This window comes from Tamandua tetradactyla, chromosome 6 (genome assembly GCF_023851605.1).
Source record: "Tamandua tetradactyla isolate mTamTet1 chromosome 6, mTamTet1.pri, whole genome shotgun sequence".
Taxonomy (NCBI): Eukaryota; Metazoa; Chordata; class Mammalia; order Pilosa; family Myrmecophagidae; genus Tamandua; species Tamandua tetradactyla.
Genome location: NC_135332.1, coordinates 19,178,082 through 19,205,892, shown reverse-complemented (window position 1 = coordinate 19,205,892; position 27,811 = coordinate 19,178,082). Strand labels below are relative to the sequence as shown.

Below are 27,811 nucleotides of genomic sequence, written 5' to 3'. Positions count from 1 at the left end.
GCCGATTACTGATCTTTGCTTTACAGACCGGAATTTGCTCTCGCTGGCTATGAATTCTGCATTTCAACTCTAGAGGAAAAAATAGAAAGAGAAAAGGAATTAGCAGAAGACATTCTATCAGGTATGGAAACCTGACTCTTTGGACATTGCCTTTTCTGTACCAAGAACCTCACTGCTGCACTGAGAATGGGAAAGGGATCACCTGGGGGAGGAAAGGTTATCCGGAGGGTCCCAGCAGAGGGTTCAGGATAAGTTTTGTATAAACAACTTGACCATTGTTTTGTGTTTTTTAAAGACCCTTCACTGACATGCATATAATTTATCTTTTAACTTTTTTTTGTATGTTGTATGGTGGGGGTCACATTTCATTCCTCTTCCGTGTGGCTATCCTGTTTTTGCAGCACCATTTGTTGAATTTTTTTTGTGGGGGGTGTGCATGGGCCAGGAATCAAACCCTGGTCCTTGGCGTGGCTGGCAAGAATTCTACCACTGAACTACCCTTGCACCCCGTATCTGTTAACTTTTATTTAAATGTAACCTCTGGAAAATTGGGCAGCAGAAAAGGAAGAGTATTCTGTTATCTTAGTTCGGCTACCATTGAAAAAGCTAATTAATTGCCTTTTGGTTCCAGACATACACCAAGTTAAGAAAGAAGCTTATCCTTTGCAATTCACCTGCGTCATTAAGGGAGAGCCTAAAGAATTCTCCTGGGAACAGAATGGAATGGGCAGGAAGCTCTCCCTCATTTGGGTTTCTCAGTTTGGTGTGAAGTATTAGGCATTTTTGAATTTGATAGTCACTTACCTCTTTGTTTCACATTCTGGATATTAGACCCTTATCGGATATATGACTTGTAACTGTTTTATCCCATTCTGTCGTGTATCTTTTCATGTTCTTGTTAGCATCAATAGATGCATAAAATTTTTTTATTTTAATGAAACCCAATTTACCTGCATTTTCTTTGTTTGCTTGGGCTTTTGGTGTCAACTCTAAAAAACAGTTGCCTAATTCAAGGTCATGGAGATTTAGATCTGTTTCTAAGAGATTTTATAGTTCTAGCTTCTTACATTTAGGCCTCTGGTCCATTTTAAGTTAATTTTTATATGTGATGTGAGGCATATGGGTCCAACTTGATTCTTTCTGCATGTGGAAATCCAGTTTTCCTAGCATTATTTATTAAAGATATTGTTCTTCCCCCATCGAGAGTTCTTGGCACTTGATGAAATCAGTTGACTATAGGTGTGTGGGTTCATTTTCTTCCATTGATCTCTATTTCCACCCTTATGGAGTACCACACCATCATAATTTCTTGTCCAGACTCCTGTAGTACTCTACTCACAGGTGTTCTGGCTTCCCTTTGCTCCCACTTACCATCTGGTATCCACACAGCAGACAGAGTGATCTTTTAAGAATGTAGTCAGCTTGCATCACCTTTGGATCGGCTCAGAGGCCCTTGTGAGCCTGTGAGGCCTACATGATCTGGTGCTCCCTGCCTCTTTGCCATCTCACTGCTGCTCTCTGTTCATTCCACTCTCACCATCCTGGCCATCCTCTTGCTGTTCCCTCTCCCTGGTCTTTGTCTCGTGTCGTTCCCTGGCTAGGTCCCTTTTCTTCCTTCAGGTGTCTGCTCAGATACCTCTTCCTGAGTGAGGCCTACTCTTACTGAGGTAGTCTTCCCCTCCCACCCCAGTGTCTCCCTAGCAAGTCTTCACTCTTCTTTAGTGCACTTGAAAGTAGGGGGTGTGTGTTATTGCCTGTGTGTGTTGCCACTGAAAGTATTGTTTTGTTCACATGTTTATAGTATTTTGTCTTCCCTGTAAAGAAGGATAGAGACTTCATCTGTTTTGTTCATGATAAATCTTTAATATCTAGAACAGTACCTGGCACATGGTGGAGTATCAGTAATATTTGTTGAGTGAAAGATCAAAAGACCCAACAAAGACCAGTGGACAAATACAGTTTCAGTGCAATGTGGAAGTGCTTTGCAGAGACTGACAAAAGGTATAAAAAGTCTAGCCATCAGCATGTCACTTCTGAACTATCCATACCCTTGCTGTCTTTTATCTTTCCTTTGTAGTGTTGGCCATAGACATTTTCTTAATATATCTTTTCTGTCTCCCAAAGTAATATAAGGGCTCTGAAGAAAATTTGAAAAGTTTTAAGAAGAAAATGAAAATCATCCATAATCATATTACTTAAAAAGAGCTGCTGTTTATTTTTTGGTGTTTTTCTTTCTTCTTTTTTTTTGTTCACCTATATTATATACATTTTATGAAACAAGCTAGGCAAGTTAGGGATCATACTGTATATACTACTGTGTAATCTGATTTTCTAAAACAAATTAGTAATATAAACATTTTTATATTTTACTGGTTGGTAAAAAGCTGTTAAATTATTTTTAACTTCTTTTTTCCGAGAAGAAAGAGATTCCCACTCAGTTTTCCATGAAACAAATCCATTATCAAATACCTTTGCTTTTTATTGTCAAGACTAACTATTCAGTGAGTATGTTGCTTCATATTATCACATAAAAACTTGGTCTAGGGTAGTTTCCCATGTTGTAGTTTTATATGTAATTACTGTGGAAATGCCCATAAAAAATTAAGGGAAAATAGCAAGTTATAATGAAAACATAACTTGGAAGAAGCTAAGTTTCTACAATACATATTTAAATATAGGAATAGAACAAGGATTGAATTATATATACCAAAACATAAATGTCAAATAGTATTACTAGACTTCATTTAAAAATAGCATTTCCTTGCCACAGCCCTTCCTTCACCCCCAGTCCCGCTTCTTGTATCTGTCATTTTCAACTTAGCCAGTTTCTTCTGGAATTTACCTTCACATTTCCAAATAATACATAAAATTCCTCTTTCTTGATCATTTTTAGAGTCTATTCATGTACTGTTAGGGAAAAGTGAAAATTTAGCACATTTTTTTCTTGGGTCTACGTTATTATGAATATATAAATATTGTCAGCTGCTGAGTTAAGTAACATGATTATGTAATTACTTTTTATATAAAGCTTTCTGTTTTCTCTGGAATTAGTAGTTAAGTAGTGTTTATTTTTATGTATGTGTGTATTTCACAGACCTTTCTCTCATCCCTTATACCTGCTTTGTTCACTTGCCCAGAGTTCCTGGGGTTCTAGGGTGCAGACTGGCCTGCTTCTCATTGGTCGATCAGCATTCAGTCTTCATCTTCCTCCAAGTGTTTTGCCAGTTACCACTTTTCTCTCTGCTTTTCATCCTCCAAAGTTTTTGACACCCCACCCCACCCCCAATGCTGCTTTACTTCTCTTACCCTTTTAAGTTCATTCCTTACTCAGCTTTAATTTCAGAGCTGGTCTGGGAGGGAGTGTGTCAACCTGGGACAGTAAACCTGCATTGGAGTCCAGTCTTCTGTCACTGGGTATCAGGAGAGTGTCCAGGTCTGTTTCTTTAGAATAGAGTCTTAGCACTGAAATTTCCCAGGTAAAGGTAGCACATTTTATGGTTACTGATAATTATTGCCAAATTGACCTTGGAGGGAATGTGTCAATTTACATTTTTGTGGCTTTGTTATTTATTTACTTTGTGACTTTGGTCAAATTGATTAATGCAATCGGGGTTGAGAGTAGTACCCTGTCTCAAAGGATTGTTAAACAGGATTAAATAAGTTCAAATATATAAAGCACTTGTACAGAGTAGTTGCTCAGAAAGCAGTAGCTCTTAATATTTCTTATTATTAAGATGATAAGGCAATGCCCCTCTTCTCCCCAAAGCTCACGAGTGACTTTTGTCACTTTGACGATATGGTGTTGATGTTTTCACTAGCATTTTTTTGATGAGCAGTGAGGTTGGCCATTTATTGGTACTTGTTTGGAAAGGATATTAACCCTTTATTGCTGTTGGTTTTTTCTTTGCCCTTGTTCGTGAGTGTTTTGTTTTTGTCTTTAAGGAAAAAGGCCATTCACACAAAAGAATGTGAAACTAACATTTTTATACTTTAAAGACTTATGAGTACAGCAGCCAGTAGCCAAGCTTTAACATCACCTTTTAAACCCTGTGTGTGTGTGTGTGTGTGTGTGCCTGGCCTTAAGAAGGATCCCATTCTCCTCTCTGCCCCAGGACCCCACTCTCCTGAAACTTGTCTTTATCATTCATTGATTTTCTTTAGTTTTATTTTCTTATCCCTTAAAAACATACTATTTAGTTTTTGCATTAAAAATTTTTAGGCGATGTGCTGTCGCCTCTCTAACGTCACCAGGCGGCCGCCGGAGCCTGTATTTCCCAGAGCTGCAATGAGTAAGCGGGACCAAGTGTCTTAAGTACCGCCCGCCGAGCCGACGTTTCTGGCTCGCTTCAAGGAAAGGGTCGGCTATAGGGAAGGGCCCACCGTTGAGAACAAGAGAGTCCAGCCTCAACTCTCAGATGAAGATGGTGATCACAGCGACAGAGAAGATGAACAGCCTCAAGTGGTGGTTTTAAAAAAGGAAGACTATCAGCTGAAGAAGTCATGAAAATTAAAGCAGAGATAAAGGCTACCAAAGCAGATGAAGAACCAGCTCAAGCTGATGGAAGAATCATGTATCGAAAACCAGTCAAACGTCCCTCAGATGAAAAATATTCAGGTTTAACAGCAAGCTCAAAAAAGAAGATGACAAATGAAGATCAAATAATTAAAAAGGACTTAGTTAAAAAGAACTCACAAAAGCAAATCAAAAACAGTAGCCTCCTTTCTTTTGATAATGAAGATGAAAATGAATAAGCCTACACATTTTGGGCTTAGTCTCCCATGATGGTATATGGTGTATTTTTTTAATAACTTTTTTCCCTTATTTTAAAGATAATACAAGTTTATTATAGAAGATTTAGAAAAGACAGAAAAAGTTTAATAAGATAAAAACTATGTCCAACAGTCAGTGCCCCTCTGACTTCAAATGCCAACCATGTAAAAGTTAACTACCATAAACATTTTGTTATTTCTCGTGTGGGTGAACCTATGTAAAGTATATATTTTTTAAACAAACAAAAAAAAAATTTTTATAGAAGAACCACACAGTGTGGTATATAGTTTACGGCATTTTTATGACTTACATGGGCATGAGTTTAATCTTTTTGCATTAGATCTGAATTCATTTATGTTTATTTCTTTTGCTTTTATTAATTTTTAATAATTATTGAGTAGCTATTCTGTGCCAGACATTGTTCTAGGATTTGTACAGAGGCAAGTAAGTCAAAAGTACATGCTTAGATGAAGCTTAATGCATAGATTTTTTTTTACCTTGAAACCAGATATTCACCCGTTTTTCCTTCTAATTTTCTTTTCTTTAAATTTCAAAATAGTTTTAACATTTAACTTTGTACTACATTTGGAATTCATTTTGGTGTGAAGTCTCTAACTCCTTTTTTTTTTTTTAACATTTTTTATTGTAAAATATATACGCAAAAAGTGATAAATTTCAGAGTACGTTTTAACAAGTAGTTTAAGAATAAATTTCTAAATATGGTATGGGTTACAGTTGAACCATTTCAGGTTTTCCTTCTAGAGGTTCTAATACACTGGAGACAAAAAAAAAATCCATGTAGTGATTCAGCAGTCATACTCGTTTGTTAAATTCTGTCTTCTCTGTTATAACTCCTCCTTCTGCCTCGATCCTTCTCTCAATCTTTGGAGCTATTTGGACTATGCCCATTCTAACTTTTTCATGTTGGAAAGGCTGTTGATAATATGGGTTGGGGGATGAAACTAGTTGATGCTCTTGGAGAGACTGGTAACTCTGGGTTTAAGGGCTTATCTGGCCTAATAGCCATCTGGAGGTTATGGGTTTCTGAAAAATAAACTTAGTGAATGAAACTTCGAAAGAGTCTCAGATAGAGCCCTGGCTATTCTTTAGGCTTTATAGGAATACTGTTGGTTGAAACTTGGCACAGTATGGCAATTAGGAATATCTAGATGAAGCTTGCATAAGAGTAACCTTCAGAATAGCCTCTCATTTCTATTTGAAATCTCATAGCCAATGATACCTGTTCTAGTTTGCTAGCTGCCGAAATGCAACACACCAGAGATGGATTGGCTTTTAATAAAAGGGGATTTATTTTGTTGGTTCTTCAGAGGAAAGGCAGCTAACTTTCCACTGAGGTTCTTTCTTACGTGGAAGGCACAGGATGGTCTCTTCTGGTCTTCTCTCCAGGCCCCTGGGTTCTGACAACTTTTCCCGGGGTGACTTCTTTCTGCATCTCCAAAGGCCTGGGCTGAGCTGCGAGTGCTGAGATGAGGAATGCGGAGCTACATTGCGTTCTCTCATTTAAGCACCAGCCAATTAAGTCATATGTCACTCATTGCAGCAGACACACCTCCTAGCCGACTGCAGATGTAATTGGCAACAGATGAGGTTCATGTACCATTGGCTTATGTCCGCAGCAACAAGAATAGGTATGCTCACCTGGCCAAGTTGACAACTGAATCTAACTAACACAATACCTTATTTTATTACATTTCTTTTCCCCTTTTGGTCAGGAAGGCATTGTCGATCCCACAGTGCCAGGGCCAGGCACATCCCTGGGAGTCATGTGCATGTTGCCAGGGAGACTTACATCCTGGATGTCGTGTTCCATGTAGTAATGATTTTACTTGCAGAGTTGAGCTTAGAGACAGACAAACCACATCTGAGCAGCAGAAGAGGTTCTCTGATAGTAACTCTTAGGCATTATTTTAGGTAGGCTTAGTTCTCTATTACAGATACACACTTCATAAGAGCAAGGCTCAAGATGAAGGGTGTAGCTTATTAACTGGGGAGTCCCTAATGTTTGAGAGAGTTTCAGGAATTTCTGAAGTGGAAAAATTTAATAATTACATATTTTTCTCCAGTCCCTCAAGGGACTTTGCCCATACTTTTTTTTTTTTTTTGACGTGGGCAGCCACTGGGAATAGAACCTGGGTTTCTGCATGGCAGGTGAGAATTCTGTCACTGAGCCACCGTTGCACCGCCCTGCCAATACTTTTTAATTATCTGTCCAACATACTCTGGAATATATCTGGGTATTACATTAAGCTATGTAGAACTGCAGGACCTTGCTCCCAATTCTAGACTCCATTGTTTAGGTTGTTTAAACTGGCCAGACAGGTTAGGTTAGATTGTATGTTACAGAAACTAAGTTTTGGACAAAATAAACCTCTCTTCCTTTGGTCTCATACATTAGGTAAAGTCTAAAGCATGGACGCTGTCATCCTTTACCCTATTTTCTGATTTACCTTAGTCCCAACCAGATCAGCTTTGCCTTTACTTGTAGTTGAAATCTGATCTGTTTTTTGGCTTCATTAACAGTTCCTATCTGTGACCATGCTGACTTTCAGAGCTGTAGGACTCCAGCTCTCAGTCTTAGGTGTCACACAGGTGCCCGGAGTTCCAGGAAAATACCAGCTTACACACATATAGCACAGCATCTCAGAATTTAGAAATAGCATTTAAAGCTCAGGAATAAATGTGACAGCTATAAGAGCTTACAATCAGGCTCCAAGTTTCTTTTTAAGTATTTTCTGAAAGAGACCATACAATATTGATCCTTTTGTTTCTGGCTTATTTTGTGCAACATGATGTCCTCGTGGTTTATTCACCTTGTTGCTTTCCTCAGGACTTTGTCCCTTTGTGTAGCCACATGATATTCCATCATAGGTATACGCCACAGTTTGCCCTTCTCCTTCTCAGTTAATGTACCCTTCAGCCACCTCCATCCATTGGCTATCAAGATTAATGTCGCCATAAACATCAATGTGAAAATGTCTATTCGAGTCCCTGCTTTCATTTCTTTCGAGTATATTCCCAGTAATGGGATTACCTACTCATGTGGTAACCCTATATTTAGCTTCCTGTGGATCCACCTCATTATCTTCCGGAGGGGCTGCACCAGTCTGCTGCCCTACCACCACCCTACCATATATTCTCTAACACTTGAGTCTTTGTATTGGTTTATTTTGAATCTGCAGATTTTGAGATATAATTCATATGCCATATATTCTTTTTTAAAAATTTTTTTAAATTTATTAATTGAAAATTAACAACAAACTAACAAAAATATCAACATATCATTCCATTCTATATATACAATCAGCAATTCCCAATATCATCACATAGCTGCATAGTCATCATTTCTTAGAACATTTGCATCGATTTAGAAAAAGAAATAAAAAGACAACAGAAAAAGAAATAAAAGGACAACAGGAAAAAAAAAAAGATTATACATACCATACCCCTTACCCCTCGCTTTCATTGATTACTAGCATTTCAAACTAAATTTATTTTAACATTTTTCCCCCTATTATTTATTTTTATTCCATATGTTCTACTCGTCTGTTGATATGGTAGATAAAAGGAGCATCAGACACAAGGTTTTCACAATCACAGAGTCACACTGTGAAAGCTATATCATTGTTCAGTCGTCATCAAGAAACATGGCTACTGGAACACAGCTCTACATTTTCATGCAGTTCCCTCCAGCCTCTCCACTACATCTTGAACAACAGGGTGATATCTACTTAATGTGTAAGAATAACCTCCAGGATAACCTCTTGACTGATTGGAATCTCTCAGCCATTGACACTTTGTCTCATTTCACTCTTCCCCCCTTTGGTCGAGAAGGTTCTCTCAATCCCTTCATGTTAATTCTCAGCTCATTCTAGGGTTTTTCTCAGTCCCTTGATGCTGAGTCTCCGCTCACTCCAGGATCTTTGTCCCACATTGCCAGGCAGGTCCATACCCCTGGGAGTCATGTCCCACGCAGAGAGGGGAAGGGTGGTGAGACTGCTCGTCGTGTTGGCTTGAAAGAGGGCGACATCTGAGCAACAAAAGAGGCTTTCTTGGGGGTGACTCTTAGGCCTAGATTTTAAGTAGACTTGACCTATCCTTTGTGGGGTTAAGTTTCATATGAACAAATCTCAAAACTGGGGGCTCAGCCTGTAACTTTGGTTCTTCACACTGCTTGTGAGAATATCAAGAATTCAACTTGGGGAAGTTGAATTTCTCCCCGTTCTCACCATTCCCCGAAGGGGACTTTGCAAATACTTTTCCACTCACTGATCGAATCACTCTGGGATTCATCAGGACATCACTCTGGACAAACCAACAAAATCTCATGTCCTGCCTGAGATTCCAAATACTTATGGCATTGAATCAAACTATCTACATGAATTATATTAGGAAATGCACTAGTCAAAATATAAATTTTGTAACAAATAAACATTTTTTGCTTTAGTCCCACACATAAGGTGACATTTTAAAATATTAATTACCATCTGTTTTCAGCACCCTGCAATAATGACAATCCTTTGTTCTTCCTCATGCAGAAACATTTTAAAAATTTGTACATTGTACATTTTACTATTATTGTACACTCTAGGCATTCCTAGATTATACCATCTCAATCTTTAACATCTTTCTTTCTGATTTCATTTATGTCCCCAGCCCTCCTCCCTCTATCATTCTCACATGCAGCTTCATTCAGTATTTTAACATAATTATATTACAGTTAGGTAATATTGTGCTGTCCATTTCTGAGTTTTTGTATCCAGTTCTGTTGCACAGTCTGTATCCCTTCAGCTCTAATCACCCAATATCTCACCCTATTTCTGTCTCCTGATGGTTTCTGTTATCAACGAAATATTCCAAGTTTATTCACTAATGTCAGTTCATATCAGTGAGACCATACAGTATTTGTCCTTTAGTTTTTGGCTAGTCTCACTCAGCATAATGTTCTCAAGGTCCATCCATGTTGTTACATACTTCAAAAGTTTATTCTGTCTTAGAGCTGCATAATATTCCATCGTATGTATATACCACAGTTTGTTTAGCCACTCGTCTGTTGATGGATATTTTGGCTGTTTCCATCTCTTTGCAATTGTAAATAATGCTGCTATAAACATTAGTGTGCAAATGTCCGTTTGTGTCTTTGCCCTTATGTCCTCTGAGTAGACACCTAGCAATGGTATTGCTGGGTCATATGGCAATTCTATATTAAGCTTTTTGAGGAACCGCCAAACTGCCTTCCACAGTGGTTGCACCATTTGGCATTCCCACCAACAGTGTAATAAGTGTGCTTCTTTCTCCACATTGTCTCCAGCACTTGTCATTTTCTGTTTTGTTGATAATGGCCATTCTGGTGGGTGTGAGATGATATCTCATTGTGGATTTGATTTGCATTTCTCTAATGGCCAGGGACGTTGAGCATCTCTTCATGTGCCTTTTGGCCATTTGTATTTCCTCTTCTGAGAAGTGTCTGTTCAAGTCTTTTTCCCATTTTGTAATTGGATTGGCTGTCTTTTGTTGTTGAGTTGAAGAATCTCTTTATAAATTCTGGATACTAGACCTTTATCTGATATGTCGTTTCCAAATATTGTCTCCCATTGTGTAGGCTGTCTTTTTACTTTCTTGATGAAGTTCTTTGATGCACAAAAGTGTTTAATTTTGAGGAGCTCCCATTTCTTTCTTTCTTTCTTCAGTGTTCTTGCTTTAGGTGTAAGGTCTATAAAACTGCCTCTAATTATAAAATTTATAAGATATCTCCCTACATTTTCCTCTGTTTTATGGTCTTAGACCTGATGTTTAGATCTTTGATCCATTTTGAGTTAACTTTTGTATAGGGTGTGAGATATGGGTCCTCTTTCATTCTTTTGCATATGAATATCCAGTTCTCTAGGCACCATTTATTGAAGAGACTGTTCTTTTCCAGGTGAGTTGGCTTGACTGCCTTATCAAAAATCAAATATCCATAGATGAGAGGGTCTATATCTGAACACTCTGTTGGATTCCATTGGTCAATATATCTATCTGTATGCCAATACCATGCTGTTTTGACCACTGTGGCTTCATAATATGCCGTAAAGTCAGGCAGCGTGAGACCTCCAGCTTCGTTTTTTTTCCTCAAGATGTTTTTAGCAATTTGGGGCACTCTGCCCTTCCAGATAAATTTGCTTATTGTTTTTTCTATTTCTGAAAAGTAAGTTGTTGGGATTTTGATTGGTATTGAGTTAAATCTGTAAACCAATTTAGGGAGAATTGACATCTTAACTATATTTAGTCTTCCAGTCCATGAACATGGTATGCCCTTCCATTTGTTTAGGTCTTCTGTGATTTCTTTTACAGTTTCTTCTAGTTTTCTTTGTATAGGTCTTTTGTCTCTTTAGTTAAATTTATTCCTAAGTATTTTATTCTTTTACTTGCAGTTGTAAATGGAATTCATTTCTTGATTTCCCTCTCAGATTGTTCATTGTTCATTGTTCAAAAATCAGTATAGAAACACTACAGATTTTTGAATGTTGATCTTGTAACCTGCCACTTTGCTGTACTTGTTTATTAGCTCTAGTAGTTTTGCTGTGGATTTTTCAGGGTTTTCGACATATGGTATCATATCATCTGCAAACAGTGATAGTTTTACTTCTTCCTTTCCAGTTTTGATGGCTTGTATTTCTTTTTCTTGTCTTATTGCTCTGGCTAGAACTACCAACACAATGTTGGATAACAGTGGTGATAGTGGACATCCTTGTCTTGTTCCTGATCTTAGGGGGAAAGTTTTCAGTTTTTCCCCATTGAGGATGATATTAGCTGTGGGTTTCTCATATATTCCCTTTATCATTTTAAGGAAGTTCCCTTGTATTCCTATCCTTGGAAGTGTTTTCAACAGGAAAGGATGTTGAATTTTGTCAAATACCTTCTCTGCATCAATTGAGATGATCATGTGATTTTTCTGCTTTGATTTGTTGATATGGTGTATTACATTAATTGATTTTCTTATGTTGAACCATCCTTGTATACCTGGGATGAATCCTACTTGGTCATGATGTATAATTCTTTTAATGTGTTGCTGGATTCGATTTGCTAGAATTTTGTTGAGGATTTTTGCATCTATATTCATTAGAGAGATTGATCTGTAGTTTTCTTTTTTTGTAATATCTTTACCTGGTTTTGGTATGAGGATGATGTTGGCTTCATAGAATGAATTAGGTAGCTTTCCCTCCACTTCGATTTTTTTGAAGAGTTTGAGTAGGATTGGTACTAATTCTTTCTGGAATGGTTGGTAGAATTCGCATGTGAAGCCGTCTTTTCTTTTTCTTGGACTTTTCTTTTTAGGAAGCTTTTGAATGACTGATTCAATTTCTTTACTTGTGATTGGTTTGTTGAGGTCATCTATTTCTTCTTGAGTCAAAGTTGGTTGTTCATGCCTTTCTAAGAAGTTGTCCATTTCATCTACATTGTTGTATTTATTAGCATAAAGTTGTTCATAGTATCTGTTATTACCTCCTTTATTTCTGTGGGGTCAGTGGTTATGTCCCCTCTTCCATTTCTGATCTTATTTATTTGCATCCTTTCTCTTCTTTTTGTCAATCTTGCTAAGGGTCCATCAGTCTTATTGATTTTCTCAATTGTTTTCATGTTCTCAATTTCATTTATTTCTGCTCTAATCTTTTGTTATTTCTTTCTTTTTGCTTGCTTTGGGGTTAGTTTGCTGTTCGTTCTCCAGTTCTTCCAAGTGTACAGTTAATTCCTGTATTTTTGCCCTTTCTTCTTTTTGATATAGGCATTTAGGGCAATAAATTTCCCTCTTAGCACTGCCTTTGCTGCATCCCATAAGTTTTGATATGTTATGTTTTCATTTTCATTTGCCTCGAGATATTTACTGATTTCTCTTGTAATTTCTTCCTTGACCCACTGGTTGCTTAAGTGTGTGTTGTTGAGCCTCCACATATTTGTGAATTTTCTGGTGCTCTGCCTATTATTGATTTCCAACTTCATTCCTTTATGATCTGAGGAAGTGTTGTGTATGATTTCAGTCTTTTTGAATATGTTGAGACTTGCTTTGTGACCCAGCATATGGTCTATCCTTGAGAATGATCCATGAGCATTTGAGAAAAAGGTGTATCCTGCTGTTGTGGGGTGTAACGTCCTATAAATGTCTGTTAAGTCTAGCTCATTTATTGTAATATTCAAATTCTCAGTTTCTTTATTGATCCTCTGTCTAGATATTCTGTACATTGATGAGAGTGGTGAATTGAAGTCTCCAACTATTATGGTAGATGTGTCTATTTCCCTTTTCAGTGTTTGCAGTATTTGCCTCATGTAATTTGGGGCATTCTGGTTCGGTGCATAAATATTTATGATTGTTATGTCTTCATGTTGAGTTGTTCCTTTTATTAGTACATAGTATCCTTCTTTGTCTCTTTTAACTTTTTTTTTTGCATTCGAAGTCTAATTTATTGGATATTAGTATAGCTACTCCTGCTCTTTTCTGTTTGTTATTTGTATGAAGTATCTTTTCCCAACCTTTCACTTTCAACCTGTGTTTATCTTTGGGTCTAAGATGTGTTTTCTATAGACAGCATATAGAAGGAGCCTGTTTTTTAATCCATTCTGCCAGTCTCTGTCTTTTGATTGGGAAGTTCAGTCCATTGACGTTTAGTGTTATTACTATACAGGTAGTACTTTCTTCTACCATTTTGCCTTTTGTATTTTATATGTCATATCTAATTTTCCTTCTTTCTACACTCTTCTCCACACCTCTCTCTTCTGTCTTTTTGTATCTGTCTCTAGTGCTCCCTTTAGTATTCTTGCAGAGCTGGTCTCTTGGTCACAAATTCTCTTAGTGACCTTTTGTCTGAAAATGTTTTAATTTCTCCCTCATTTTTGAAGAACAATTTTGCTGGATATAGAATTCTTGGTTGGCAGTTTTTCTCTTTTAGTAATTTAAATATATCATCCCACTGTCTTCTAGCCTCCATGGTTTCTGCTGAGAAATCTACACATAGTCTTATTGGGTTTCCCTTGTATGTGATGTATTGCTTTTCTCTTGCTGCTTTCAAGATCCTCTCTTTCTCTTTGACCTCTGACATTCTGACTAGTAAGTGTCTTGGAGAATGCCTACTTGGATCTATTCTCTTTGGGGTGCGCTGTACTTCTTGGATCTGTAATTTTAGGTCTTTTGTAAGAGTTGGGAAATTTTCAGTGATAATTTCTTCCATTAGTTTTTCTCCTCCTTTTCCCTTCTCTTCTCCTTCCGGGATACCCACAACACGTATATTTGTGCACTTCATATTATCATTCAGTTTCCTGAGTCCCTGCTCATATTTTTCCATTTTTTTCCCCAATAGTTTCTTTTTGTTGTCGGATTTCAGATGTTCCATCCTCCAGTTCAGAAATCCTATGTTCTGTCTCTTGAATTCAAATCTACCATTGTAGGTTTCCATTGTTTTTTTCATCTCTTCTACTGTATCTTTCATTCCCATAAGTTCTGTGATTTGTTTTTTCAGACTTTCAGTTTCTTCTTTTTGTTCATTCCTTGCCTTCTTCATATCCTCCCTCAATTCATTGATTTGGTTTTTGATGAGATTTTCCATGTCTGTTCGTATATTCTGAATTAATTGTTTCAGCTCTTGTATCTCATTTGAACTATTGGTTTGTTCCTCTGACTGGGCCATATCTTCAATTTTCCTGGTGTGATTTGTTATTTTTTGCTGGCATCTAAACATTTGATTACCTTAATTAGTTTATTCTGGAGATTGCTTTCACTTCTCTTACCTAGGGTTTTCTTGCTAGATGAGTTTGTTGTCTATCTGTTCTTTGACCTTCAGTTCAGCTTTTTCCGGACCTCTAGCTTAGGTTTTGTTTAACAGAGGATAATTTTTCAGTTCTTGTTTTCTTGTTTCTTGCCTTGCTTGTATAGTGCCTTTTCCCTCCCCACCTTTAGGAGGGTCTCTGTAGGTATTATAGACTCCAGCCGGGTTTTCTGGACTAAACTGGCCTCCTATCAGGGGAAAGGAGTCACCTGCGTCAGTTTTCCCTGAGGGTGAGACCCAGCAGGTTAAAAAACTTTCCTGTGAAATCTCTGGGCTCTGTTTTGGTTATCCTACCCAGTATGTGGCGTGTCTGCCTGCGGGTCATACCAGCAAAAGATGTATGGCACCTTTAAGTTTGGAAGGCCTCTCCCTGCTGGGGGCGTAGTGGAGACAGAGGAGAGCTTGTAGGCTGGTTTTAATGGCTTCGAATTGCCAAGCCCTGGGGTCTGAATTCCTTGATGGAGGAATTCCACCTGAGTTGGGCTTCACCCCTCCCCTGGGGAAGGCACAGGCGGGAAACAGCCCTGAAAGCAGTCCTTTTCTGCCTATGCCTGGGGCAGTTGCAGCCTGAGAAGTCCTGCTGCTGAATCCAGAGGCTGCCAAGTCTCCGTAGAAACACAGTCACTAAAACCTCAGTTTCCTCCCCTTTCCTCTTTCTCTGTGAGCCCAACGAGTGACCTCCGCCTTGACCAGGTTTAGAGTCTCTTTCCTTTCCCTCTGGGAAGCCACCTGTGGGGGAGGAGTGCTGGACACCAGCCGCCGCGGCTTGGAGAACTCATGGTTCTGGGGAGGCTCGCAGCCGGTCTAGCTGGTCCAGACAGGGGTACGCTGTGTGTCCGGTCACTGACGTGGCTCTGGGAGCTGTTCTGTACTGTTTCTGGTTATTTAGTATTTGTTCTGGAGGACGAACTAAAACGCGCACATTGCTAAGCTGCCATCTTGGCCCCTCCTCTCATATGGCATATATTTTGTCCAAAATCATCAGTGTTTCACAGTATCCTCACTTAGTTGTATAATCGTTATCACTTCAATTTTAGACAATTTTCATTGCTCCAGAGAGAAAAATAACAGACATACCGACACCAAAGAGAAAATCCAAAATTCCCCTTAACCGTTGTCCTCCCGTTCCCTTCAGTTATTTACTGCTAGTGTTAAATACAGAGCATAGCCTACAATAGGTAGTTTTCCCCACACACAAGTGTCATACCTTTGAAGTAATTCATGCCAGAATTTATTTATATTTGTACTGCTAATTGGTGAAGTGCATGGCTCTAAACAGCCCCTTTCAGTCATAGCCACCATCAATATGGTGCTATTACTCATAAACCCACTAATGAACTCCTGTCGCCTCTATCTACTCCCATACTTTTGAATTCAGTCTTGGAAAGTAGTCTGTACATATTAGGTAACCATTCCCCCTTCTCTAGCTCCTGTCTATCTCTAGGTCCCCTATATTCTCCAGTTTAAAACTCTGAGTTTACATGCCCGAGGAGCTTCATATTAGTGAAATTATACTCTATCTATCCTTTTGTGTCTGGCTTATTTGCTCAGCATTATGTCCTCAAGTTTCATCCATGTCAGTACCACATTTCTTCTCACTGCTCCATAATATTCCATCTGAAGTATATACCACTTTTATTTATCCACTCTTGTTGATGGACACTTGCTTCCATCTTTTTTACAATTGCACATAATGCTACTATGAACATCAGTGTGCAAATGTCTGTTTGTGGTACTGCTTTCTGCTATTCTGGGTATATACTGATTAGCGGTATTGCTGGGTTGTAGGGCAACTTAATATTTAGTTTTCTGAGATACTGCCAAAATGTCTTCCACAGTGAATGTACCATTGTACATTACCACCAGCAGTGCATAAGTGTTCCAATTTCTCTGCATCCTCTGCAATATTTGTAGTTTCTTGCTTGTTTAATGGCAGTCATTCTTAGAGATGTGAGAGATGATATCGCATTAAGGTTTAAATTTACATTTCCCTTATAGCTGATGAAGATGAACATCTTTTATGTACTTTTTAGCCATTTGTACTTTCTCTTTGGAAGAATGTCTATTCATATCTTTTGCCAATTTTATAATTGGGTTGTTTGTTCTTCTCCTGTTGAGTTGTATGATTTCTTTGTATGTACTGGATAGTAAACCTTCAGATATATGGTTTCCAAATATTTTCAAAAAGGCTGCCTCTTCACCTTTTTGACAGTCATTTGAGATATTTGATTTTGAGGAATGCCCATTTATCTGTTTGATATTTTGTTGTTTGTGCTTTTGGTGTAAGGTCTAAAAGCTTCTCCTATTACTAGGTCTTGTAGATGTTTCCCTGTATTTTCTTCTAGAAGTTTTATGGTACTGGCTGTTCCACTTTGAGTTAATTTTTGATTAGGGTTTGAGGTAGGTGTCCTCTTCATTCCTTTGGCTGTGGCTATCCAGCTGTGGATATCCAGTTCTCCCATCCCCATTTATTGAAAAAACTGTTCTGTCCCAGTTAAGTGGATTTGGGGGCCTTCTTGAAGATCAGTTGGCTGTTGATTTGGTGGTCTATTTCTGTACTCTCAGTTCAATTTCATTGATCAGTATGTCGCTTTGTGCCAGTACTATGCTGTTTTGACCACTGTGGCTTTATAATAAGCTTTAAAAGCAGGAAGTGGCAATCTTCCCACTTTGTTCTTCTTTTTTTGGAATATTTTTGGCTATTCGTGGTCTCTTTCCCTTCCGAATAAATTTGATAACTAGCTTTTCCAAAGTCATGAAAGTAGGTTTTTGGAATTTTGATTAGTATTGTGTTGAATCTGTAGATCAATTTGGGTAGAATTGACATCTTAATGATATTTAACCTTCGTATCCATGAGCATGGAATATCTTTTCCTCTGTTTAGCTCTTTGATTCTTTCAGCAATGTTATATAGTTTTCTGTGAACAAGTCCTTTACATCCTGGTTAGGCTCATTTCTGTATACTTGATTCTTTTAGTTGCTGTGTTGAATGGAATTTTTTCCTTCATCGTCTCCTCAGTTAGGTCATTACTTGTGTATAGAAACATTACTTATTTATGCACATTAATCTTACATCCCACCACTGCTGAATTTGTTTATTAACTCACACAGCTTTCTCATAGATGTCTCAGGATTTTCAAGTACAGGATCATGTCACCTGCAAATAATGAAAGTTTTACTGCTTCCTTTCCTATTTGGATACTTTTTTTTTTGATTGATTGCTCTGACTAGAAATTCTGGCACAATGTTGAGGACTAGTGGTGACAGCGGGCATCCTTGTCTTCTTTCCGGTCTTAGGGGAAATGCCTACAATCTCTCACCATTAAGTATGATGCTGGCATTTAGGTTCTTCATTTTGCCCTTTATGATATTGAGGAAGTTTCCTTTGATTCTTACCGTTTGAAGTAGTCTTATCAGAAAAGGATGCTGAATTTTTTTGAATACTTTTTCAGCATTAATCAAGATGATCATGTGATAGAACAGATTTCATGGTTTGGTATGGATTACAGTCACAGAATTTTAGGTTTTTAGTTCTGGCTGGTCTAGGACAGTGGAGACTAAAAGATTCAGGACAATTTGCAAGTATTTTCTTGAGGCTTTTTGCATCTATATTCATTAAGGAGATTAGCCTGTAGTTTTCCTTTCTTGTAGCATTGTTATCCAGTTTGTTTTTTGATACTAGAGTGATGTTCACTTCATAACATTAGTTAGATAGTATTTCTCGTTCATCAATTTTTTGAAAAGTTTGAGTAAAATTGGTGTTAATTCTTTTTGGAACATTTGATAAAATTCCACTGTGAAGCCATGTAGCCCCAGGCTTTTGTCTGTTGGAAGATATTTGTTGACTGCTTGAATCTCTTTACTTGTGATTGGTTTGTTGAGATCTTCTGTTTCTTCTCAAGTCAGTGTAGGTTGTATGTTTTTAGGAATTTGTCCATTTCATCTAAGTTGTCTAGTTTGTTGGGATATAGTTGTTCATAATATACTCTTACGATTTTTAAAATATCTTCAATGTTTTAAAGTACATGGTAACCACCCCTCTCTCATTCTTAGTTTTATTTCATCCACTCTGTTTTTTTCTTTGTCAGCCTAGTCAGGAGTCTATCAATTTTATTGATTTTCTCAAAGAATCAACTTTTGGTTTTATTGATTCTTTCTATTATTATTATTATTATTATTATTATTATTATTATTACATGGGCAGGCACTGGGAATCGAACCCTGGTCTCCTGCATGGCAGGCAAGAACTCTGTCTGTTGAGACACCATGGCCTGCCCTATTATTATTTTTTATCTCTAGTTAATTTGTTTCTGCTTAGTCTTTTCTCTTTCTCTTCTATTTGCTTTGGGGTTAGTTTGCTGTTCTTTCTCTAATTCTTCCAGGTGAGCTAGTCCTTGATTTTTGCTCTTTCTTCTTTTTAAATATAGGCATTCAGGGCAATACATTTTCATCTCAGCACTGCCTGCCTTTGCCACATCTCATAAGTTCTAATTTGTTGTATTCTCATTTTCATATATCTTTAGATACTTACTGATTATTTTTGGAATTTCTTCTTTGATCCACTGATTGTTTAAGAGTGTGTTATTTATTTATTTGTTTCTTTATTTTTGTATGCTGTATGGTGGGGGTCACATTTCATTCTTTTTCCATGTGAGTATCCCATTATTGTAGCACTATTTGTTCATTTTGTTTTTCTTTTTTCTTTTGGGTTGAGGGAAGTACACGGCTGGGAATTGAACCTGGATCTCCCAGATTGCAGGTGAGAATTCTACCACTGAACTACCCTCGCATCTCAAGAATGTGTTATTTAATCTCCATGTATTTGTGAAAGTTGCGTTTATCGATTTTCAGTTTCATTGCATTGTGGTCAGAGAAAGTGCTTTGAATAATTTCAGTCTTTTAAAATCTGTCAAGACCTGTTTTGTGCCTCAGCACATGCTCTATCATGGAGAATGTGAGCACTTGAGAAGAATGTATAGCCTCGTATTTTGTGGTGTAACGGTCTATATGTCTGTTAGGTCTAGTTCATTTATCGCATTGTTTAGGTTCTCTGTTGATCTCTGTCTGGCTGTTCTGTCTATACAGGAGAGTGGTGTACTGAGGTCTCCCAATATTATTGTTGAGACACCTGTAGCTCCTTTCAGTTTTGCCTATGTTTTTGCCTTATACACTTTGGAGTTCCATGATTGGGAGCATAAACATTTATGACTGTTATTTCTTCTTGATGAATTGTCCCATTTATTGACCTTAGTGTACTTCCTTGTCTCTGATGACGTTTTTGTATTTAAAGTCTATCTGTCTGATATTAGTGTAGCTACTCCTGCTTTCTTTTGGTTACAGCTTGTATAGAATATCTTTTTCCATCCTTTCACGTTCAATCTATTTGTATCCTTAGGTTTAAGATGAGTCTGTTGTGAACAGCATAAGATAGATCATATTTTTAAATCCATTCAGCCAATCTGTATTGTTTAATTGGTGAGTTTAGTCCATTAACAAAGTTATTGCTGTAAAGGCAGATCTTGAAACTACCGTCTTATCCTTTGGTTCTTACTGGTCACATCTGTCTATGTTTTAACATCTTTCTCTTTTTATCCTTTGAATTACTCTTACTAATGCTCTTCAATTCTGTCCCCTCCTTCAGACCTCTCTCTCCTGTCTTTATTATTTTAGCTAACAGAACTCCATTTCATATTTTTTGCGGTGTTTGTCTCTTGTTAAGAAATTCTCTAAGCATTTGTTTGTGAAAATGTTAATCACTCCCTCACTTTTTTTAATTTTTAAAAATATGTTTATTGCGATATGTTCATGTACATACAGTCCATCCGAAGTGTGCAGTGGGTCACAATATCATCACATGGTTGTGTATTTATCACCTTGGTCATTTTTAGGACATTTGCATCACTCCAGAAAAAGAAAGAAAAGGGGCAAAGAAAAATTTCATATATCCCATAGTCCTTACCCCTCCTGAAATACCACTGGTATTTCAATCTACCCAATTTTTTTTTTTTACCTCTTGTCCCTCTCCACCCCTATTTTTTATTTATTTTTGTCCTTATTTTTTTTTACCTATCTGTCCATACCCTGGATAAAGGGAGCTTCAGACTCAAGGTTTTCAGATCTGAATATTCTTTTCCCTCTTTCTCTTTTTATCCTTTAAGTTACCCTTATTGTTATTTTTCAGTTTTGTGTCCTCCAGACCTCTTCTCCTGTCTTTTTTTTTTTTTTTTCAGTCAACAGTACTCCTTTAGTATTGTTGGTAGGACCAGTCTCTTGTTGACAAATTCTCTCAGCATTTTCTGTGAAAATTTTAATCACTCCCTTACTTTTGAAAGACAGTTTTGCTGGATAAAAATTTCTTGCCTGGAAATTTTTCTCTTTCTGTGTCTTAAATATACCATACCAATACCTTCTCATCTCATAGTGCGTCCTGTTGAGTAGTTCAAATTTAATCGTATGTGGCTTTCCTTTTATGTAGTGAATCCCTTTTCTCTTGCCGCTTTCAGGACTTTCTGCTCCTATTCAGCATTTGGCAGTTTGATTAGTATATATCTTGGAGTGGGTCTATTTGGATTTATTCTGTTTGGAGTTTGTTGCCTTCTTTGATTTGCATATTTATGTCTTTTATAAGGGTTAAGAAGTTTTCCCCAATTATGTCCTGAGATAATCTTCCTAGCACTTTACTTTACTCATCTCCTTCTGGGACACCAATGATTCTTATTTTTGTGCACTTTATATTGTCCGTCATCTCCCTGAGATCCAATTCAGAATTTTCCATCTTTTTCGCCCTTTGTTCCTTGCACGTTCAAATTCAGTTGTCCTATCCTTTAGTTCATTTATTCTTCTGCCTCTTAAAATCTTCTGTTGTGTATCTCTAGTTTACCTTTTATTTCATCTACAGTATCTTTCATTTCTGTAACATGCTATTTTTCTATTTTTTCACATTCTTCTTTAGGTCCTTCTACTCCTCTCTGTCTTTAGCCAACCCATTGAACTTATTTAGGAGATTTCCATGGATATCTTTGAATAGTTGTTTCCAATTCTGTGTCTCCTCTGATATTTTAATTTGGCCGTTTGTCTGGGCCTTATTTTCTTGCATCTTCATGTGCTTTGTGAATTTTCTGCTGCCTTCGAGGCATTTGATGATGAGGTTATTTTGGAAATTGATTTCCCTCGCTTGTCTAAGATTTTGTTGTTGCTTGAGTTTGTGTTGAAGGTCTTCTTTTGCACTTGGTTTGTCAGTAATTCCCCACAAAACCAAGGCCAGGACAGGAGGTGCAACTCTAACTGGAGAAGCATTGAAAGCCAGGGCGCAAGACAGTTGACTAGGCTGCACTTGGTGCTCCTGGCTACTGCCTCCCCTCAGGCCTGCCTCCCCAACCCTGGCCAGGACCAGGCAGTTGCAAAGCCAGTCAAGACCACAGGTCTTTGTGCACTGAGAGCTGCCAACCCTGGGGCTGAGATGTGGGTGCTTTGCACCTTGGTGGAGAATCTGCTTGTGGTCATCATGTGTTTGGTGGTCCCCAGGCTCTCATTTGGACTGACCTTGGGCCCTGGGACTGAGTATTTCGACTACCCTTGCCCTCAGCCTGTCCCGGAGTGCCTGGGGTACAATATGGCTTGCCTCTGTGTCCCCACCTCTCTGCCCATGCAAGGCTCAGCTCTCTGTACCCCCTCCTGAGGAGAGGTCCCCCAGTCTCAGCCAAAGCCAGGTGCCCACAGCAGCCTGCCTCAGGGGTAGGGAGTAGGTACTGTGCCCCTGCAGCAAGATCTCTGTGCATAGGTAAACCAAGTCTGCAGGATTTCGGGTTCCCCACAGGGCTAAGAGGAAAGGTTTCTCAAGCTGATGCAGTGTAAGGAGTGCGAGAGCGCCGAGCTGTTTCAACTTCGCCTCTGGCCTGTGCATTGCAGCCCGCCTCAAGTGTAGGTAAATGCACCCCTTCCTCTCAGTCATAATTTCTCTTCTTTCTCATCCAGGTCCTCCCTATACAATGTAGAAGTCCCTCTCAGGTCACTCATTCCCTGGAACCTCTGTCTTGGTTGTTTTTCTGTCACTTTTCTAGTTGCTCATGGAGGAGCGGTGAACTCAGCCTATCTACCATCTTCCTGGAAGCTAGATTCGGTAACTACTTTTTTTTTTTACATAAGCAAACAAACAATACTACATATATATATATATATTTATTGCAATATCTTCATGCAACATCCAGTCCATCCAAAATATACAATCAGTGTCTCACAGTATCATCACATAGTTGTGTATTCATCATCATGATCAGTTTTAGAACATTTGCATCACTCCAGAAAATGAAATAAAAAGACAAAAGAAAAAAACCATACATTCCTCCCTTTCATTGACTGCTATTGTTGCAATCTACCCAATTTTCTTTTTTACTTCTTACACTCCCCCCATTATTTATTTATTGTCCTTATTTTTTTACTCATCTGTCCATACTCTGCATAAAGGCAGCATCAGATACAAGGCTTTCACAATCAACCAGTCATATTGTAAATGCTATAAAGCTATACAATAGTCTTCAAGAATCGAGGCTACTGGCACACCAGCTCAACAGTTTTAGGTACTTCCCTCTAGCCACTACAATACACCATAAACTAAAAAGGGATATCTATATCTTGTAGAAGAATAACCTCCAGGATAAGCTGTTGACTCTGTTTGAAATCTCTCAGCCACTGAGACTTTATTTTTATCTCATTTTTCTCTTCTTCCTTTTGGTCAAGAAGGCTTCCTCAATCCTATAATGACAGGTCCCAGCTCATCACAAGATTTTTCTCCCACGTAGCCAGGGAGATTTACACCCATGGGAGTCATGTCCACATACAGGGGAGGGCAATGTGTTCACCTGGCAGTTGGCTTAGAGAAAGAGGCCACAACTGAGCAATAAAAGAGATTCTCTGGGGGTGACTTGAATAATTATAAGTAGGCTTAGCCTATTCTTTGCAGGAATAAGTTTCATAGGGGCAAACCCCAAGATCGAGGGCTCAACCTGTTGAATTGGTTGTCCCCACTGCTTGCAAGAATATCAGTAATTCCCCAGATGGGAAAGTTGAATATTACCTCCTTTCTCCCTGGTCCCCAAAGGGGACTTTGCAAATACATCTTTTTTTTTTTTTTTTTAACGTGGGCAGGCACCAGGAATCGAACCCGGGTCCTCTGGCATGGCAGGCAAGCCTTCTTGCCTGCTGAGCCACCGTGGCCTGCCCTGCAAATACATTTTTATTCTCTGCCCAAATTATCTGGACATCCCACAAACCTGTACAAACCAACAAGGTCTCACTCTGTATTCAGGATTCCATGTAATTATGGTGTTTGAATAAACTGACCATACAGGTTAAATTAGATATAATACACTACCAAAAAAATATAAATGTTATACCAAATAAACATCTCTTACTTTGTTCTCACACAGACGTTGACGTTTTAAAATAGTATCCTTTATCATGTATTTTTTATTTGCCTTAGTCCTGTCCAGATCAGCTTCATTCATATCTCTAGTCGAAGTCTGATCATTTTTCAGCTTTTTAAACAGTTACTGTATGGGGTAGTGCTGTCTTAGCTTCAGAGCTCTAACTCTGAGTCTTGGGTCCTACAAATACCCGAAGTTCCAGGGAATGACCAGGTTATACACAGATAACATCTCAGAATTTTGAAATAACAGTTACAATTCAGGAATAGATAGGACTGCTGTAAGAACTTACATTCTAGGACCTTTTACAGTAGGCCCTAACTTGATAACCCATGCTCTCAGCTTCAGGTCTTTGATTTTGTACATTAGATTTAGTCCATATGAGTGAGGCATGTGTTCTAATTTGCTGGCTACTGGAATGTAACACACCAGAGATGGATTGGCTTTTAATAAAAAGGGATGTATTTCATTAGTTCTTCAGAGGAAAGGCAGCTAACTTTCAACTGAGGTCCTTTCTTACGGAGGAAGACACAGGATGGTCTATGCTGGCCTTCTTTCCAGGCCTCTGGGTTCCAGCAACTTCCCCCGGGGTGATTTCTTTCTGCATCTCCAAAGGCCTGGGCTGAGCTGCATGGGCTGAGATGAGGTATGTTGAGCTGCTTGGGCTATGCTACATTGAGCTCTCTCATTTAAGCACCAGCCAATTAAGTCAAACATCATTCATTACAGCAGGCATGCCTCCTAGCCGACTGCAGATGTAATCAGAGACAGATGAGGTTCATGTACCATTGGCTCATGGCCACAGCAACAGAACTAGGTGCCTTCACCTGGCCAAGTTGACAACTGAATCTAACTACCACAGCATGATGATATTTGTCTTTTTTTTTTCTAACACTTCAGTCAATGTTCTTTCTGTCCTTGAGGTTCATTCACCTAGTTGCCTCACAACTTCATCCTTTTTGCAGCTGCTCAGTGATCTTACTGTATGTGTATACCACAGTTCCCCTGTCCATTCTTCAGTTGTCACACCCTTGTGCCACATCCATCCATTGCACATTGAGAATACTGCTGCCATAATAGCAGTGTGCAGATGTCCATTCATGTCCCCACTTTCAGTTCCTCTAAGTATATACCTTGTAATGGGATTGCAGGATAATATGCAACTCCATCTCTAGCTTCCTGTGGAACCACCACACTGGCCTCCAGAGGGGCTGCACCACTCTGAGTCCCTGCCAGCAGTGAATAGGTACATTTTCTCTTAGTACTTATTTCTCCCTGTTCATTTTTAAACAGTTCTATTCACATGTTATACAATCCAACCTAGGTAAAAAATCCATGGTTCCTGGTATAATCGCATAGCCATCCCTTTACCATCACAATCAATATGAGAACATTTCCGTTTTTAGGGCAAAGAATCCCAAACCCCTCACTCATATCCCCTGCTTGTTGACGTTTAGTTTTGGCGTACTGCCTTTGTTACATTCAGTGGAAGCATATTACAGTGTTACTGTTAATTATAGACCCTAGCTTGCCTTGATTGTATTTTTTTTCTGATAACCATCCAGTTTTTAACACCTTGCAATGTCGACACTCGTTTTCCCTCATGCAAAAACATCTTTATATTTGTACATTTAATCACTGTAATTGTCTAGTCTAGGCATTCCTAAGTTATCTCAGTCTTTATCCTCTCTTTCCTTTTGGTGTCATACATTCTCCCAGTCCTTCTCCCTCAACCATACTCACACTCATCTTTGTTCAGTATACTTATATTTTGTGCTACCATCAGATAGTATTGCGCTACCCATTTCTGAATCTTTACAATCAATCCTGTTGCACATTCCATACTCCTTGAACAAATACCTAATCTCTAACCTCTTTCTATCTCATAAGTTGTTCTTAGTATAACTCTCAAAGTTCACTCATTAAAGTTAATTCATATTCGAGAGACCATACAGTATTGTCCTTTTGGCTCATTTCACTCAGCATAATGTCTTCAAGGTTCATCCCCATTGTTACATGCTTTATGACTTTATTTTGTCTTACAGCTGCGACATAATGCATCACATGTATATATCACATCTTGATTAGCCACTTGTCCATTGATGGACATCTGGGCTCTTTCCTTCTTTTGGGAATCGTAAATAATGCTGCTATAAACATTGGTTTGCAAGTGTCTACTTGTGTCCTTGCTTTCTCTTCCTCTGAATACCTAGTTTAATGGGATTGCTGGATCACATGGCAGTTTATACTTACCTTCCTGAGGAACTGCCAAACTGTCTTCATAGCGGTTGCACCATTCTGCATTCTCACCAACAGTGAATAAAGTGTGCTTCTCCTTCCACATCCTCTCTAGCACTTGTCATTTTCTGTTTTTGTTTTTTTTTTTTGTAATGGCCATTCTAGTGGGTGTGAGATGATACCTTATTGTGGTTTTGATATGCATTTACCCAATAGCCAGTGAAGTTGAGCATCTTTTCATGTGCCTTTAGTCATTTGTATTTCCTCTTCTGAAAAATGTCTGTTATGTCTTTTGCCTATTTTTTGATTGGGTTGTTTGGCTTTTTGTTGTTGAGTTGTAGAATCTCTTTATGTATTCTGGATATTAAACCCTTACCTGATATATATGGCTTCCAAATATTGTCTCCCATTGCGTAAGCTGCCTTTTTACTTTATTGACAAATTTCTTTGATGCACAAAAATGTTTAATTTTGAGGAGATCACATTTATTTATGTCTTTTTTCATTGCTTGTGTTGTGGGTGTAAGAAAAACATTGCTATCACAAGGTTATAAGATATTTCCCTTTATTTTTTTTCTGAAAGTTTTATGGTCTTAGCTCTAATGTTTAGTCTTTGAACCATTTTGAGTTGATTTTTGTATAGGATCTGAGATATGTGTCCTCTTTCGTTCTTTTGTATATGGATATCCAGTTTTCCAAACACCATTTATTGACGAGTTGGCTCTGTCCCATTTGGGTTGCTTGACTGCCTTATCAAAGATGAATTGTCTCTAAATATGAGGGTCTATTTCTGAACACTCAGTTCAATTCCATTGGCCAGTATATCTATCTTTATGTGAGTTCCATGCTGTTTGGACCACTGTAGTTTTGTAATATGCTTTAAAGTCAGGTAGTGTGAGGCTTCCTGCTTCATTTTTCTTTTTCAAGATATTTTTAGCTATTTGGGACACCCTGCCCTTCCAAATAAATTTGGTTATTAGTTTTTCTATTTCTTAAGTTAAGTTATTGGGTTTTAATTGGTATTGCATTGAAGCTATAAGTCAGTTTGGGTAGGATTGACATCTTAACTACATTTAGTGTTCCAATCCATGAACATAGTATGCCCATCCATGACTTCTTTCAGCAATTTCTTACAGTTTTCTGTGTATAGGTCTTGTGTCCTTGGTTAAATTATTTCTAAATATTTGATTCTTTTGACTGCTGTTGTAAATGGAATTTTTATCTTGATTTACTCCTCAGATTGCTCATTACTAGTGTTGAGGAACACTACTGCTTTTTGGGTGCTGATCTTATACCCTACCACTTTGCTGTAATAAATGAGTACAGCTATAGTAGGTTTGCTATAGATTTCTCAGGACTTTTGACCTGTAGTATCATGTCATCTGCAAACAGTGACAGTTTTATTTCTATTTTTCCAGTTTAGATACCTTTTATTTCTTTTTCTGATCTAATTGCTCTGGCTAGAATTTCCAGCACAGTGTTGAATAACAAAGGTGACAGTGGGCATTCTTGTCTTGTTCCTGATCTTAGAGGGAAAACTCATCTTTCCCCATTGAATATGATTTG

General features: G+C 38.2%; 1 protein-coding gene and 1 pseudogene across 4 annotated transcripts in view; both read left to right on the top strand.

Moving 5' to 3' along the window:
* The window catches only part of TTC19 (tetratricopeptide repeat domain 19), a 57,660-nt gene that overhangs the window by 5,601 nt on the left and 24,248 nt on the right, over window positions 1-27,811 (top strand). For all 4 annotated transcript variants that reach the window (XM_077163982.1, XM_077163985.1, XM_077163983.1 and 1 more), the window contains one exon: window positions 27-121. In XM_077163982.1, coding sequence (XP_077020097.1) covers window positions 27-121 — 95 coding nt within the window. The remainder of the gene's footprint in view (window positions 1-26; window positions 122-27,811) is intronic.
* On the top strand, window positions 774-4,983 carry LOC143687232 (uncharacterized protein KIAA1143 pseudogene; annotated as a pseudogene).